At 38.2% G+C, this 15,791-nt stretch overlaps 1 protein-coding gene across 4 annotated transcripts in view; it reads right to left on the bottom strand.

The window, feature by feature from the left end:
- The window catches only part of LOC135583873 (uncharacterized), a 41,494-nt gene that overhangs the window by 18,484 nt on the left and 7,219 nt on the right, over positions 1-15,791 (bottom strand). For all 4 annotated transcript variants that reach the window (XR_010487780.1, XR_010487781.1, XR_010487782.1 and 1 more), the window contains exons 6-12: positions 8,531-8,705; positions 8,139-8,258; positions 7,471-8,040; positions 6,779-7,384; positions 5,884-5,952; positions 3,116-3,232; positions 2,799-3,044 (exon numbers count right to left, since the gene is read on the bottom strand). Coding sequence is in view for 1 of the 4 variants with exons in the window: in XM_065112789.1 (XP_064968861.1) it covers positions 2,799-3,044; positions 3,116-3,232; positions 5,884-5,952; positions 6,779-7,384; positions 7,471-8,040; positions 8,139-8,258; positions 8,531-8,705 (1,903 nt within the window). In the remaining 3 variants the exon portion in view is untranslated. The remainder of the gene's footprint in view (positions 1-2,798; positions 3,045-3,115; positions 3,233-5,883; positions 5,953-6,778; positions 7,385-7,470; positions 8,041-8,138; positions 8,259-8,530; positions 8,706-15,791) is intronic.

Here is a 15,791-nt window from a genome sequence, read left to right as displayed (position 1 = left end):
CAAGGTTTAGGGCAACAACCACACAATGTCTGCCAAGAGTTAGCTCCAAGTGCAATTGATCATTAAACTTCAAGTACTCCAGACCATTCTTTGTGCCTAGACCCTAGTGAGTTTCAAGATCCCGATGTTCCTATTGCTCTTAGAAAAGGAACAAGGTCATATATTATTCATCCTATTTCCGATTTTGTGTCATATCACAAATTGTCCTCCTCTTTCAAATCCTATGTTTCTAATTTGTCAAATACAAATATTCCTAAGTCTATACTTGAAGTTCTAGCTGTACTCGAGTGGAAAAAGGTTGTGTTCATGGAGATGAGGGCATGGGAGAAGAATGACACTTGGGAACTTATAAATTTACCTAAAGGAAAGAGACCTATTGTTTGTAAATGAGTGCTCACAGTGAAATATAAAGCTGATAAGCCAATTGAGACATACAAAGCAAGACTAGTGGCTAAAGGATACACTCAAACATTTGGGATAGATTATCAAGATACTTTTGCACCCATGGCAAAGATGAACAGTGTTCGAGTCTTGTTGTCTCTTGCAACATTTTTTTATTAGCCTCTACAACAATTAGATGTTAAGAATGCTGGAAAGTTAGACAAATCACACCATGTTTTATGAGCATGCTAGTAGTGGAAATGTCTCAATACTCATTGTGTATGTAGATGACATTATATTGACGGGTAACGATCTTGTAGAACAAGAAAAATTAAAAAACTTACTAGCCAAGGAGTTTGAAATCAAAGATCTTGGATCATTAAGATACTTCTTGGGTATGGAGGTGGCTAAAACTGAGGGGATCTCATTGTTACAAAGGAAATATACATTGGATTTACTCAAGGAAACCGATATGTTGCGTTTGCAAATCATCTGCAACACCTATTGATCCCAACCACATGCTGAGTGCAAATACAAGTAGTGAGATAGATAAGGGATCATAACAATGCTTGGTTCGAAAATTAATTTTTTTGTCACATACTAGACCAGACATTGCCTTCATTGTTGGTGTTGTAAGTCAGTTTATGCACTCACCTAATGAAGAACATATGAGGGTTGTTGTTGGAATTCTTCAATATCTCAAACGAACTTCAGGCAAACGGTTGCTGTTTAGAAGAGGGCTGATGTATATGTTGAAGATGACACAGAAGCTGATTGGTCCAACAGGATGGATGATAGAAGATCTACATCTGGATATTGTACTTTCATAGGAGGAAATTTAGTGACTCGGAGGAGTAAAAAACAGAATGTAGTAGCTAGAAGTAGTGCTGAGACTGAATTTCGAGCTATCGCACATGGAAAATGTGAACTCATTTAGGTAAAAAGACTTCAAGATGAGTCTAGAATTTCTTGCAACCAACCAATGAAGTTATATTTAAGATAACAAGGCAGCAATTAGTATCTCTCACAACCCAGTACATCATGATAGAACAAAGTACATTGAGGTTGATCGGCATTTTATTAAAGAGAAGTTGGATGAGGAACTGTTATGCATTCCATTTGTTCCTACCAAGCAACAAGTTGTAGATATTTTCACAAAGGGGCTTCAAAAACAGTAGTTTGATCACTTAAATAGCAAGCTGGGGATGTTGAATATCTTTGAACCAGCTTGAGGGGGAGTGTTGAGAGCTGTCAAATCTGTCAAATCTATTGTGATTTGATTTGATAGGTCAAGATCTGATTCTTGACATGTTACCTTATTTGAAGTGATAGACTAGGATATGATTGTTGATTCATTCCTAGTTGTATTACCTTATTTGTGTACATTTGCTAGTTGTATATTTCCTAGATTAGCACCTAGATTTATTTAACTAGCTCTTTCCTTTCTTTCTTTTCTCTTGTTTGACTATATGTACTTCATCCTATATAAAAACAAAAGTGAAAAATGAGAAACTCTCTTCTTCTATTATCTTGTTCAGTAAATTCCTATACTGGAAGTCACTAGAGAATTTCCAAATCAGATATATCAGTATAGTAAATCAAAACATTTTCAAGGTGCCTTTAACCATCACTAGAACTCCAACAAGGAAAATTCCAAGGATTTTAATTTTGAATGACATCGCCCGTAACGGGCGGTACCATCGATTGGGGCTGTTTCAACCCCGTTACCACACAAAATCGATCAATGACGGTCAATTTTGACCGTCACTGCCCGCTACCGGGCAGTATTAGCCGAGGGAGAAGGAAGAAGAGGGAGAAGAAAAGGGAGAACCTGGAGATCCGGCGCTGCTCTCACTCGACGATCCCGATCTGTCACCGCCCTCCCTAGCTGGACGCCACAGATGAGATGCCACCTCCTCCTCGTCTGAGGTGACAAGGCCTCGGTGTCATCGGCGACTTCTCATCATCCTCGCAGGGAGAAGAAATGAGACGACAACGTCGCCTCTTTTTTTATTTTTTAACTTTTTCATATTTTATATTTATATATATATATACACACACACACACTGAACCATACGCCATAATATACCGTTCGATATACTCGTACCATACCATACCGTAGCAAGCTAAGCTCGATACTCGTACGGTATGAAATTACAAACCTTGAAATTTTCACAAGACCAATTCTGCTAATTCACATTATATTGAGTTCAAAATTTTTCTTTGGACCCACAAAATCCTTTGTCGTCAGCTAGCCTAGAAGAAAATATGCCGAACACAAAAGAACAAAAAAACAAACAAATACAGAAGGCCAATCAGAATAACAAGAATTGCTAGACAAAAAACAACTCTTAATACAAGAGATCACAAAGATAGAACATGAAATTTCAGAGGTAATGCAAATGAAAAGCCAATACCTGTAAAGCAATAAGGAGACATCTAGCTCGACTGGAAGGTCTAAGCAAAATTAGATTCCAAACAGCACTCAGGCCTTGAGTAACTCGGTCACCATTTTGAAAGTCCTTTTCATGTTTCTCACTTCTGTCAGGACAGCACAAACCCTCCAACAGTTTCAACACTCCCTCCGACAAGTAAGGCACTTCAGCAAGCAATCTGCCTAGTGATTTATCTGTGGCAGGGAAGGTATCTCGAAGGGATTCAGCCTAAAAAGCAATAGCAAGGTTATGCAGGAAAAATCAGATAAATATCAAATACAAGAAGGATCAAAACATACCACGGCCAAAAGAAATGTTTCATAAATTGATATAGCAGTCCTTGATGAAAGAAAGTCTTGATCCTGCTCCGTTTCCCGATATAACCTGTATAGGATACGCAAAGTCAACTCGTGTCCCTGATAACATTGAATTCGTGAGTTAGGAAACCGGATTTCAGGAACAATAAATGGAAGATATGTAGAAGCCTTTATTAAATCAATGTCATGCAGAAAAAATGTTCGATAATAAGTCAACTTATAAGACTTCCTGCAATTAAAGAACTAATTTAAACTCAAAATAAAAAATCAAATAAAAAGAAAAATAATATATTAAGAAAAAAGGTCACTACATTTAAATCTCTTTTATCGAATAAGAAATCGAATTAACAAATCAATTATGTAACCTGAAAGAATTACAACAACAACAACGCCATAAGTTCCAAGCTTAAACCCTAAACCTGAAAGAACTACAAAAATCAACAAATAGAACAAGATTATATTTACTCAATCTTCTGCCATCCCTGACTAATATTATACATATATACACACGCCTGATCTAAAACAAATATTAGAAGTTTCATAATTGAAAAGAACCCCCACCCTTCCCAACCTCTCCACTGCCGTTCTTCCATGCTGGCTGTTGTTGTCCCATGCCGCTGTTGCTGTCTCGTGCCGCTGCCGACCTACATTGCCACTCCTACTCCTTCCAATCAGCTCTAACTCCCTCCACCACTGCTTCCACTCTGCCATACCACTACAGTTGTCCTCATCTGCCTCTCTTTCTGCCCCACCGCCATACCACTACAGTACACCTTTCAAAATGTGTAGCTCTCTATTTCTCTGTCTATCTATCTATCTTTCTGTGCTTGTCGTGGTCCAGTGACTCCACACAATATGGACCAGTGCTGAACCATACCAACACTTTGTACACAGGCAGTACCAACACTTGACTGGTTCAGCCGCCAAACAAACATCAGAATCAAACTGAAACTTTAATTCTAGTCTTGGACAACTGTATAATTGTTGTTTAAATGTTCTGTAATTTCTGAACAATCCAACACTCCTTAAGCTCTTGACAATATTATTAAGAAGATATTTTATGCTTTATTAGCCTAGTATCCATATGGAATAATTGCACAATTTTCAATTTTTTCTTCCTATGAGCTTCCATGCTTCGGATAGTATCCATGGAATACTCAACACCAGCTCACCAGTTTGTGCAATTTATCAGTTAATCAAAGATGCGTGCATATTTTTGTACAAATTGCAAATTAACAAACTTGTCAACTTAGGCATGTCAATTATCCAAAAAATCTTCAGAAAATAAGCAAACAAATGTATATACAATATGATCACAACAAGAGAGAGCAGATATCCATACAAAAAGCCAGATATATGATCAAGTGTATGCTGTTGCATATAATATGTATGTATCTTTTTTAGTTTGGACTGGTCATTGACCGATTGAGCTAATCAAATACACGGTTTGGACAGCTTGGTAATTAAATTGTCACCAAATCAGATAACCTAAACAAAATACTAATGATCCAGAACAGTGATTTCAATAGGCGCTCGGGCGAGGCGAGACGAGGCCCGAGCACCTCGCTTCATTTCCAAGCGGCATGCTTCAAAGAGGCGCCACCTGGGTGCTCGCCCGAGCCTAGGCGCAGAGCGCTTCGGGCGAGCGCCTGGGTTAAACCAGGCGACCGAACCAGCATTTGAGGTATGATTCGGTCTCCAACCCTAACCCTGCTCGTCGTTCACGCTATTGCCGCCACTACTCGCTGTCGCTACTGCTGTCACCGCTCGCCACTCTCGTTGCCGCTGCTCGCTGCTACCGCTGTCGCTCCCACTGTTGCCGCTCTCGCTCTCGCTGCTACCGATGCCACTGTCTCCACTCGCCACTTCCGCTCCCGTTGTCGCTGCTGTTGCTCGCTGCTGCCGCTGCCACTGTAGTCGCTCGTAGCTGCCGCTCCTGCTCTTCTCAGTCAACACCCTCGATCTTCCAACTGTTCCCTTACACTCTTCTCTTTCGATAGTATATTGTTAACAGTATACTGTATACTGTTAACTGTATACTAGTAATAGTATTTGTATTTATTAGATTAATTTAATAACATATTTTATTTAAAAATTTAAATAATTATATTTATTAATTATATTTTATATTTTTATATTTTAACTCCTCACTTCACTCAGGCGAGCGCCTAACGCCTTGGGCATTTTTGGACCTTAGCGCTTTTTGGCGCCTAGCGCTTTTTAAATCACTGATCCAGAAACAAAATTGACCATTTTGGTTAACCAGCACTTTTTATTTTAATTTCCAATTTTAAATTGGTTTTCTGGTTTTCTGGCAATATATTAATACCATAGTCAATTATCTATTTCTGCAACTATGTGGGGTGACATCCTATAAGTAACAGAGTCATTTAGGCAGGAATCACATAATGACTTAATCAAAAAAGGGATTACAACATAGTGCTTTTGATGCATCACCTATAAAACTTTCAGAATCACAACTAGGTTGCAGATCAAGCTCAACTGTCAAATACTCAAATGGACTTGATCAGGCTAAAATTCTACAAGAATTAATGATTAGCAAGATAGAAGTATATAAATATTTATTTATTAAAATGTATAGTAAAACATACACAAGAACAGCCTGAGTAAACAGAATGATAAAAGAAAAAAAATTTGTAATCATTGCCTAGTTTAAGAAAGAAGAGAAGATTATTTATTCAAAGACATTTTCAAGAAATCAAAGATAATGCAGACAATCTGGTAATTACCTCATGGTCCATATAATCAGACAGAACATGTTTTTGCAAAAGCCCCCAAGAATCTAGCTCCAGCGGGAACTACAGGAGAAATGGATAATTCATTAAATATGTTGACCACTAAAGGAATTGATTTCACCAAAAGAATAAGAATAGGAAAACGGTACATGTCATGACAGTAACCAAAGAGGAGAACAAAAAAAAAAGAAATTAAATAACTTATGCCTAAACTACGATAGAGAAACCAGAAAGAGGAGAAGCAACATGTATATTCATAAGCATACATCTACGCATCATGCATTTATGCATGTTTCTGTATATGCACACGTATAAGTGATTTGAACCATAGAACAGATTAAATCAAGCAAAGAAGCACTCATTTCCACCACTCAAGACAAAACAACAATTGCAAATAAAGAGAATAAGAAAACTTCATCAACCATACAGTTTCAATCAACAGTATCAGAGAAACATAGATTCGAAATAAATGATATTAAAGCTCCAACTGACAACTGAAAGGATAGGGAAGGACATTGTAAAAGTATCTGCAGCAATATGCCAATCTGTATATATAATAACAACCATATTTATTAAAACTGCATTTTTATATATGCATCATTGCCTTCAAAGACCCCAATAGAAGTCCGAAGGAATATGTTGATGTTAATAAACAAAAGCAACCATACTTCGTAGAACTACATTCTAACTTTTGCATCTTCTTCACCTTCAAAGATCCAACAAATGTCAAATTCAAAAGCGTCCAATTTATACTGCATAATGATCAAATAGCAAAGGAATAAGAAACCAGGCAGCAATTCTGCCAGAGAACAAGTAAACCTTTCTTTAAATACTCATATTCTAAGATGTTTACAGGAATCACATCGCTTTTAAGCACGAGGGTATATACCTCAATCCCCAAATGAGCAAGCAACGAACAGCGAGCATCTAACCCACCAGAAATTGCTACTTGCTTATAAGCATCAAGTATGCGAACAAATGCCACTTTTTGAAGTTGATCCTTAGCTTCATCGGTTAGATTAACATCAAGAATCATCATCTTTGGTAGGACATACTGGCATGAAGTGACAAGAGAAGCTGCAGAAGATGCCTGACTAGTATCAAAAATACCAACTCCGGTACTCTGGGTTTCTGAAACATCAGTTGCCATGGAACAAGTTGACAAAACATTAGAAGGCACTAAACTGCCCAAACTTGTGGCATGATCTTGACTAGAATCATTCACTTCAGGGTTCGAAGAATGAGAAGCATCAAGTGATTCTTGGATTTCATCAATAGAACTGGTTGAATCAACACCAGGTATTACTCTCTCCTCTGTTGCCGAATTTAGAGACAATGAAACGGCTGAACTGCCATTTTCAGTAACAACTGGAAATGGTGAAACTGAAGCAGGCAAAGTAACAGGCATCATTGCACCACCATCACTTCCACTAGAGGATAGTAAAGTTGTCTCTACTGTATCCATTACTTTTTCCTCGCTGCTCTGATGGGATTTCTGCAATTGGAAGGCAAAATGGGATAACCTTAAATCACAACTCCATAATGAATTGCATACTTTGAAAGAAAAACACAGAAACTTACAGCAACATCATGAGACATTGAAGGTTGTATATTAAGTAGTGACGCTAGAAGAGGACTCAAACTTGACAATGAATGAATATCTGAAATGAGTGGTGACGACTGTATAGATGGCAAGACACTGCTAGCTAAGCAAGAAGGATAACCCGTTTCCGAGGCCACATCATCTTTGTCAGTCTTAGGACATGTTGGAGGGAGATGTTGCATATTAGCCATAACTACTTCTGCAAGCAAGTCAGAGGAGATACTCGAAATAAGAATCTCCAGTGAACCAGCAGCTTTTTCGCCTTGCGCAACCAAGGCACCAAACATAGCAACAAGTTGCTGCACAGGTCCAGAGCTCTTATCCCTAGAAGACACAGAACCAACCACAGGGACACTATTTGATTCCTGATCAGCAGCCACCTGAAGTGGTTCATTTGGCAGATCCTGAACTGTATGAGTTGAATGTCTTATTCGTTTAACAGAAAGACAATCATCTTGCAGCAAATCATTGTTCAATTCAGCTACAGGCCTCTTACGCACAAGATCACTACTTGCCTCATCACATGCTTGCATTGATGAATTATCATCCTGCAATTGATATAATCCATTTCAAAAAGGCCCAACAGAGACGTATCAACTAGTCCACAGACCTACATCTTAGTTGCCAAATCGGAAGATAGGCTTACCTTTAGGGGTAATGACTCTTCATTGCTTATAGAAACACCTCCAGAATTCTTATTAGTTGCCTGGCCTGACAACTCACTATCATTAATAGCTTTCAGAGCTTCCACCAAGCGGGCACGCCACTGCAGACAGAAAAAACAACATACACTTCAGAACATTCTCAAAGTTCAAATAGTTTTACACAATATATCTCAAAAAAATCTGTAAAACAACAGAAGTATTAGATATGATAATTATTGCTTGTAGGTTCTCCTACATGTAAAAACAATCTCTGACAAGATAACAACCATGAACAATATAATATATAAAATAGACATATCATTTCAACATTTTAAAATAAATTGCAATCAACATTATATATATGAACATCATGAGAGTTAACAGAAAGAGTTACCGGTTCAGCACTTGAGTGTGTACATTCCAAACATGCCACAAAGGCAGTTTTTAGGGCATGGTGTGCACCTGGGACTTCCACCCCTTTCACAATTGAAATAGCCGGATCCAAGCCGAGTAAAACTGGTAATATGCGTCCATAGAAGGAAGGCCTTTTCGTCGCAATAGCTGAGAGACTGGTAGAAAACATCAAGCCAGCCAAGGAAATGGTAGGTTTCAAGTACTTTGTAGCATATGCAATTTAAACAAAAACGAACCACTATATATCACAGTGCAAACCAGAATTCATCAAGAAAATGATATCAGGTAGAATATAGAAAAAGCACAGATTGATGTTATACAGAATTACCTGAAACTAAAATGACAAATTAGCACCTATCATTCCAAGAAGATGTTACAACATGCAACTTTTGTGTTATCACCAATAGAGGCAGGAATAAGAGAGCATTACAGAATACAAACATAAACCAGTCTGACAATATGCATTGTCATCAATTATCGTCAAAAAAGGATTGTGTTTAACAAACTAGAATAGATGTGAATATAGTCATAAACTTCATAAATGTACTACACACTTGTACAATATGTGTGAAGCTACTTTATCAGACTGTAATAACTGAAGCTATTTCATGAGCTGGAAGGTCATCAGATATCCCGGTTCCAATCATTTAATTAATCTTCCTAAACAAGATACCAAAACCAGACAGGTGGCAATTAGCAAGGATCAGAGGCATGACCATATAAAACAACAAGTCCTGCAATATCAAATCTTCTGCATAGCTGCTTCCATCAATGCCCAAAGAAAGCATGGATCTTTTATTTTATATATATATATATATATATATATATATATATATATATATATATATATAGGAGCACTCCATGCCTTATGACAAGTTACAACTAAAACACCCCAAGTAAATAGTGTCGGAGGATGTTCCCCTTGACAGAGAAACAAGCAAGAAATCATGTAACAGGCCATACAATAGTTTCCAACAAGAAATTTTTTCTTTAGTTGGTGTAAATCAATAAATTTTTGCATTGACTATGCAAGTCTACTTGGCTAAGATGTCAATGATAAATAATTGATTATATTAACTGGTACTGATATTATAAAAGCATGGACGAACTCTTTTTACGTGTAAGAACAAGAATTTGGGCGTACAAGTGGGCACTCAACCATTGGCATCTATTGGATCATACATATCATGCCCCAGCTGGGCAGTGCCCATGCTAAGACAATCCGTTCCAACGAAAAGATACTTCCGGAAGAAGTACGATGTCAATAAAGATGCATATAGTATCTGAAACAATAGCCACTATAACATGACAATGGAAGTCATAACAGTTCTTGGAAGCAAGGTTCGCCATACCGATGTGTACCGCCCGGTACGGGCGGTATGTACCGGTCCGAGAGGCGACCGGTACGCGGACCGCCCTCTACCGGGCGGTACACCAAAAAAAGTATATATCGGGCGGTAACGGTCGAAATTTCGACCGTTACCGCCCGGTACCATTCGGTAACGGTCGATTTCGACCGTTACCGCCCGATACCACTCGGTAACGAAATCGACCGGTACCACTCGGTAACGGTCGAAATCGACCGTTACCACACTGTAGCAGTGCTACAGTGCTCCAACGGTCAAATTGACCGTTGGAGCCCTTTCTCCTCCTATTTAAACTAATCTTCTCTCCCCTATTTCATTATACTCTCTTAAACTCTCTCTCAAACATTTCTTTTCTCTCATAAACTCTATAAAACAACGATTTGTGAATTCAATCGAGGTAAATTTGGGAAGATTAAGAGGAAGAACTTTCTAATCAAGAGGTATGTATTCGTTTTCTTTAATTAGAGAGTAATTAAGTTATTTAATGCTGCGATTAGTTATTTTAATGATGATTTAATCGAAATTTGTTTGATTTTATATCAATTTAATGTCTTTAATACCTATTAGGGTATTTGTCATGTTTATAGTGGTGAAAGAGAAGTAAATGATTAGTGTAGATAAATGATAAGTTTATCATAATTTGAATTTTGAATCATATTGGATTAAAATTACATATTTAATGTTTCTTTTATGTGTTTAACATATATATGATGGTAAAATAAGTTTAATTATGTTTTATTAAAGTTATTTAATACTGTAATTAGTTATTTTTACGATGATTTAATCAAAATTTATTCGATTTTATGTGAATCCAATATCTTTAATATCTATTAGAGTATTTGCCATGTTTATAATGTTGAAAGAGAAATAATTAGTGAAAAATTAACTATATTAATCACATAATTAGTGTATCTAATGATTTTAATACTTCTTTTATGCACGTAACATATTTATGATAATAAAATATGATTAGTTATGTTTTAATAAAATTACTTAATATTGTGATTAGTGATTTATGATCGATATTTGGTCAATTTAATATGTTTATACTTTATAGTTTATTTGATTTAAATTTGATAGGATCATGGCACCAAAGGAACAGTCACACGATGATGCATGGGTTCATGCCCGAAAGCTAGATGGAAACCGTCATCATTGGCAATGTATTTATTGTGACTACATTGGTAAAGGTGGAGGAATAACTCGAGTAAAAATGCATTTGGTTGGTGGGTATCCTGACGTTGCAAAATGCAAGAAGGTTCCAACGGAGATCCGTAAATTATTTCAAAGCAAGATGAAACAAGCAAAGGAAGATGCATTAAAAAAGAAGGCAAGAGTTGAGGAAGAATATCATAGGGCTACACAGGAACCAGTTTATGATCAGTATGAGGGTTGCGGCGATGAAGTCGACCCGGATCTCACAGCTGGGATTCGTGCATCATTGGAGCATCAGCATACGGTCGATGAAGCAATGAGGCATCGACGACCTGACTCACAATTAGAGCATGGTAGTGGTAGTGGAATCCAGAGGTCAACCAGCATGAGGCAACCAACTGCTCCTTCTCAGTTAGGCCGAACTAGTAGCATGAGGTATGGTGGACTCCGTGGTTTTATGAGAGGTCTTGGCAGGAGGTCCGCACCAGATATTGTTGATATTGATCCGCAAGCCTATCCCCCACAAACAGCGAAACAGACACGGATTGACGATGCATATACAAAAGAAAAAAAACGGGATATTGGGAAGGCAATCTCAAAATGGTTCAACTTTCATAGGATTCCAGCCAACACAGCCCAAGGTCCATATTATCAGAGCATGATCTCCTCTATTCAAAAGTCTGGCACGGGGATCCAACCTCCAACACCGAAGGAGATTCACGGCGTGTACTTAGATGAGGAGGTGGCAGAACTAAAGGATTGGATCAAATCCTTCAAGAGGCAATGGGATGAATATGGGGTGACATTGATGTGTGACAGTTGGACAGGACCAACAAGAATGAGTATCATCAACTTTCTTGTTTATTGCAATAGAAGAGTGGTGTTTCATAAGTCCGTTAATGTTTCTGAAAAGATCCAAGATGCAAACTACATTGAGAGCTTAATGGACACTATGGTAGAGGAGATTGGACCACAGTATGTTGTCCAAATAATAACCGACAATGGAGCGAATTTCAAAAAAGCCGGTTTGCAATTGATAGAAAAAAGAAAAACTTTGTTTTGGACTCCATGTGCAGCTCATTGCATAGATCTAATGCTAAAGGATATTGGTGAGTTGGATACGGTCAAGAAATGTGTAGCTCGAGCACAATCAATTACAAAGTTTATATATAATCATCATTGGGTCCACGCATTAATGCAAAAGTATGTAAATGGTGAGATACTTCGACCTGGAATTACTCGGTTTGCTACAAATTTTATTGCATTAAAATCATTACAGCAAAAAAGACATGGCTTGAAGGCAATGGCTAGCTCACAAGAGTGGTCTGAATCCAGATATTCGAAATTGAGTGATGGAAAGAAGATAGAAAAGGCCATTCTTTCATCTAGATTTTGGGAGACTATAGCAGAAATCATAAAAGGTGTGGAACCACTTTATATTGTCCTCCGTAAGGTCGATTTGGACAAGCGTCCACAAATGCCGTATCTTAAATATATGCTGATTTCAGCAAGAGAGGAGGTCAGGAAAGCATTCAAAGATGATTTTAAGGCCGACCAATACGTACGAATCATTGATCGTCGGACCGAAGTTCATATGGATCAAGATATCCATAATGCAGGTAAATTCATATTCAAAAATACTTAATTTATTATTATTTAGATAATAAATTATCATACTAACAAAATTATGTTTTGCAGCGTATTATCTAAACCCGGCAATTCAATATCGATATGCTCTCGGAACGCAAAATAATTTCCTAACGACACTACGAAATGTTATATATCGACTCTTGCCAAACACTACCGAGGCAGCCGATGCTCTTATGGAGGGTCGATTATTTCGAGAAACAGTTGGTTCATTCTCCGACGTTGTAGCTATATCATGCCGTTACACTATGGATCCTGGTGAGGAAAAGTTATGCATATTGATTATCAATTATATTTAATGTTAATTATTTGTTATGCTAATAAAATCTTATTTATATCTTTTTGCAGTCGAGTGGTGGTTACAATTTGGAGGCGATGCACCACATTTAAGGAAGGTTGCCGTTCGTGTACTTTCACAGACAACATCTAGTGGTTGCGAACGTAATTGGTCAACGTTTGCGTTGATTCATACGAAAGTCCGCAACAGACTCTCCTACAGACGGTTAGAGAAACTAGTATATGTCCATTATAATATGCGGCTAAAATTGCGATGTGCTGAGTTGGATAAGGAGCCAGAGGAACCAGATATTGATCCCATTGACCTCCAATTCTACAACGAAGATTCAGAGCCAATGTTAGATTGGGTTGAAGCAGCAGAGAACCAAGAGGATCCTCTACTTGATGAGGCGGGAGATCCTCAGCGTCCTTCACGTTTTATCACCGAGGCAATAGAAGAAGAAGAAGCACAACCCCAACGGGTAGAAAATCCCCCTCGATTACAACATGGTATGAGTCAAACTGCTCAAGGAACTACCGATACCCAACGGTCACACTCGTCCGCCCAACGTGCAAAGGCAAAGGGGAAGGCAATAGCATCAGTTGCATCGTTGGAAAGAATCGAGTCGGGCGACGAGACACCTTCACAATCACTTTCTCTTTCTCGTTCGGTCCAGAGACATGACAGCAACACGGACAGCAGTGCCTCAACAGATGATGGCGGTGATACCGGGCAGTCGTTGGTCTCGTCTGCACAACTTGAGGGTGGTGAATGGACTGAGGAGCAATATTTTACACATGCCACTCAAGATTCAGATCATGGAACTCGACAAGGTACTGGTCAAGTTTATGCGCGGAAGGGAAAGGAGAAGGGGAAGGGGAAGGCAGTGGATGAATATGAACAAATGCGACAGAGCATACATGATATAGACACAGAAAGAGACTCATCGTATTCACAGCCATCGTATTATGAAGAATCATATGGGCAACAACAGTATGGTGATAGTTGGTCATCCTTCTCTGAGCAACAACATGATACAGAACAACACCAATATATGCCTCAAGAGCTGCCTCGGACAAATATGATTTATGACGATCAATCTACGATCAGTACCACATTGATGCATCAATGGCATACGGTGTATCAATACACTATGTCATGGGATCAATTTCATGATTGGGTCCAACAAACGTATCATATTGATATGTATCGGATCGAGGACCCCGATCCACCACCCGTGGAGGCTCGTCGTTCGTTTTGGTGGTAGAATTAACAATCAGGTATATCTAGATATATGATTATTTAATTCATTTGAATTTTAGAGTTTATATTGTAACAAAATAGTCTAACAATTCAACTGATTTTTCTATAGATATTTCAATCTATAACGAGCTGAAATACGAACCTCGAACAAGACTACCTCAAAGCCCGAAAAAGATATGTGATGCTATTTTTATCTAATTTACATTGATTTTGCTAAACTTATACTATTACTATATTTATTTGTAACTTGAAAACTCTATCCTAACTTTTTTTTTAATTTTCAGGTATTTTCGGAGGGATAAATCGGTGAAATTAAGTGTACCGAGCGGTACACCTCGGTATACCGCTCGGTACGCCGTACCGTACCGTACCGAGCCGGCGTCGAAACGCCGGTACGGTACGGTTCGGCGAACCTTGCTTGGAAGGGTCCTATCATCATACATTGGGATGGCCACAGAAATAAAAGGAGCTAGTGTTACACATTTTCTATTTGCGAGATGTAAAACAGGTGTAACGTTCAATTCTAAATCATGATAATTTATACCTTGAATTGAATTCAATGACACCTAAACTGACAGTTATCAGCCAAAAACAAACATTGTTTTTTACTTTTTCATCATAATCGTTAAAACAGATGACAACAGATATCACAATGATATGTATTTAAATGATAAAAACTACTGATGTGAAAACAACGATGACCAAAAAAACCGATTGCATAAAGGTTCCACAAACGATAATAAATGAGTAATATGTTCAAGGTTTAAATTTTTAGTCCGAAACCTATACTAGTCCCTGGTTGAATCGAGTATGGTTCCAGTATGGTGGGGCATACCGACCATGCCGACCATGAGTCCAGTCGAGGAGGAGAAACAATGGTGGTGGAGGAGGACGAGGAGGAGGAGGAGGGAGGGAGGTGGTGGCAATGGAGGAGGAGGAGGAGAGAAGGAAGATGAGGAGAAGAAAAATGTACCAAATGAGATGGCGGGTGGCTATATGAGGGGGAGAAGGTGCGGTGACAGTAACAACAGTTAGATGGGAGCAGCAACAGTCAAGGCTACAAGGTGGAGGGAAGAGACAGGAAAATGGGAAGAAAATGAGAAAAGAAAAAGAACAAGAGAAAAGGTTGTCGAGGCCATCAACAACAGTTTTCAGCCAGAAAGGAAATTTTGAAAAAATTACAGGTTTCGATTGGACCGAGCAAATTGCTCAGCCCATGCACAGCTCCCTATCAAACTTGTAAATATCAGGCTATAGCGGACAACTTTCCCAGTCCATGCCAGTTCCCTATCAGATCAAAAAATACCAACTCATACAAAGTGGTACATCCGGTATTTAAAACCTTGCACATGACAAAATATTCCCCATAAAAAATATAAGGAAAAGACATTTGTACTTCATGGCTAATTGATTTCAAAGTCCAAAATTATTAGCCTATTATAAACTAAAATGTCTCAAGTTGAATATTTCTTGTTATATGCCTCCCATGTACTATATCAAAAGGATAAACTTCTAACACAAGGCATGATGCT

The sequence above is a fragment of the Musa acuminata genome, chromosome BXJ2-6, assembly GCF_036884655.1.
Source record: "Musa acuminata AAA Group cultivar baxijiao chromosome BXJ2-6, Cavendish_Baxijiao_AAA, whole genome shotgun sequence".
NCBI lineage: Eukaryota > Viridiplantae > Streptophyta > Magnoliopsida > Zingiberales > Musaceae > Musa > Musa acuminata.
The sequence above is the reverse complement of the archived record's forward strand: the minus strand, read 5'-3'. Positions and strand labels throughout refer to the sequence as shown.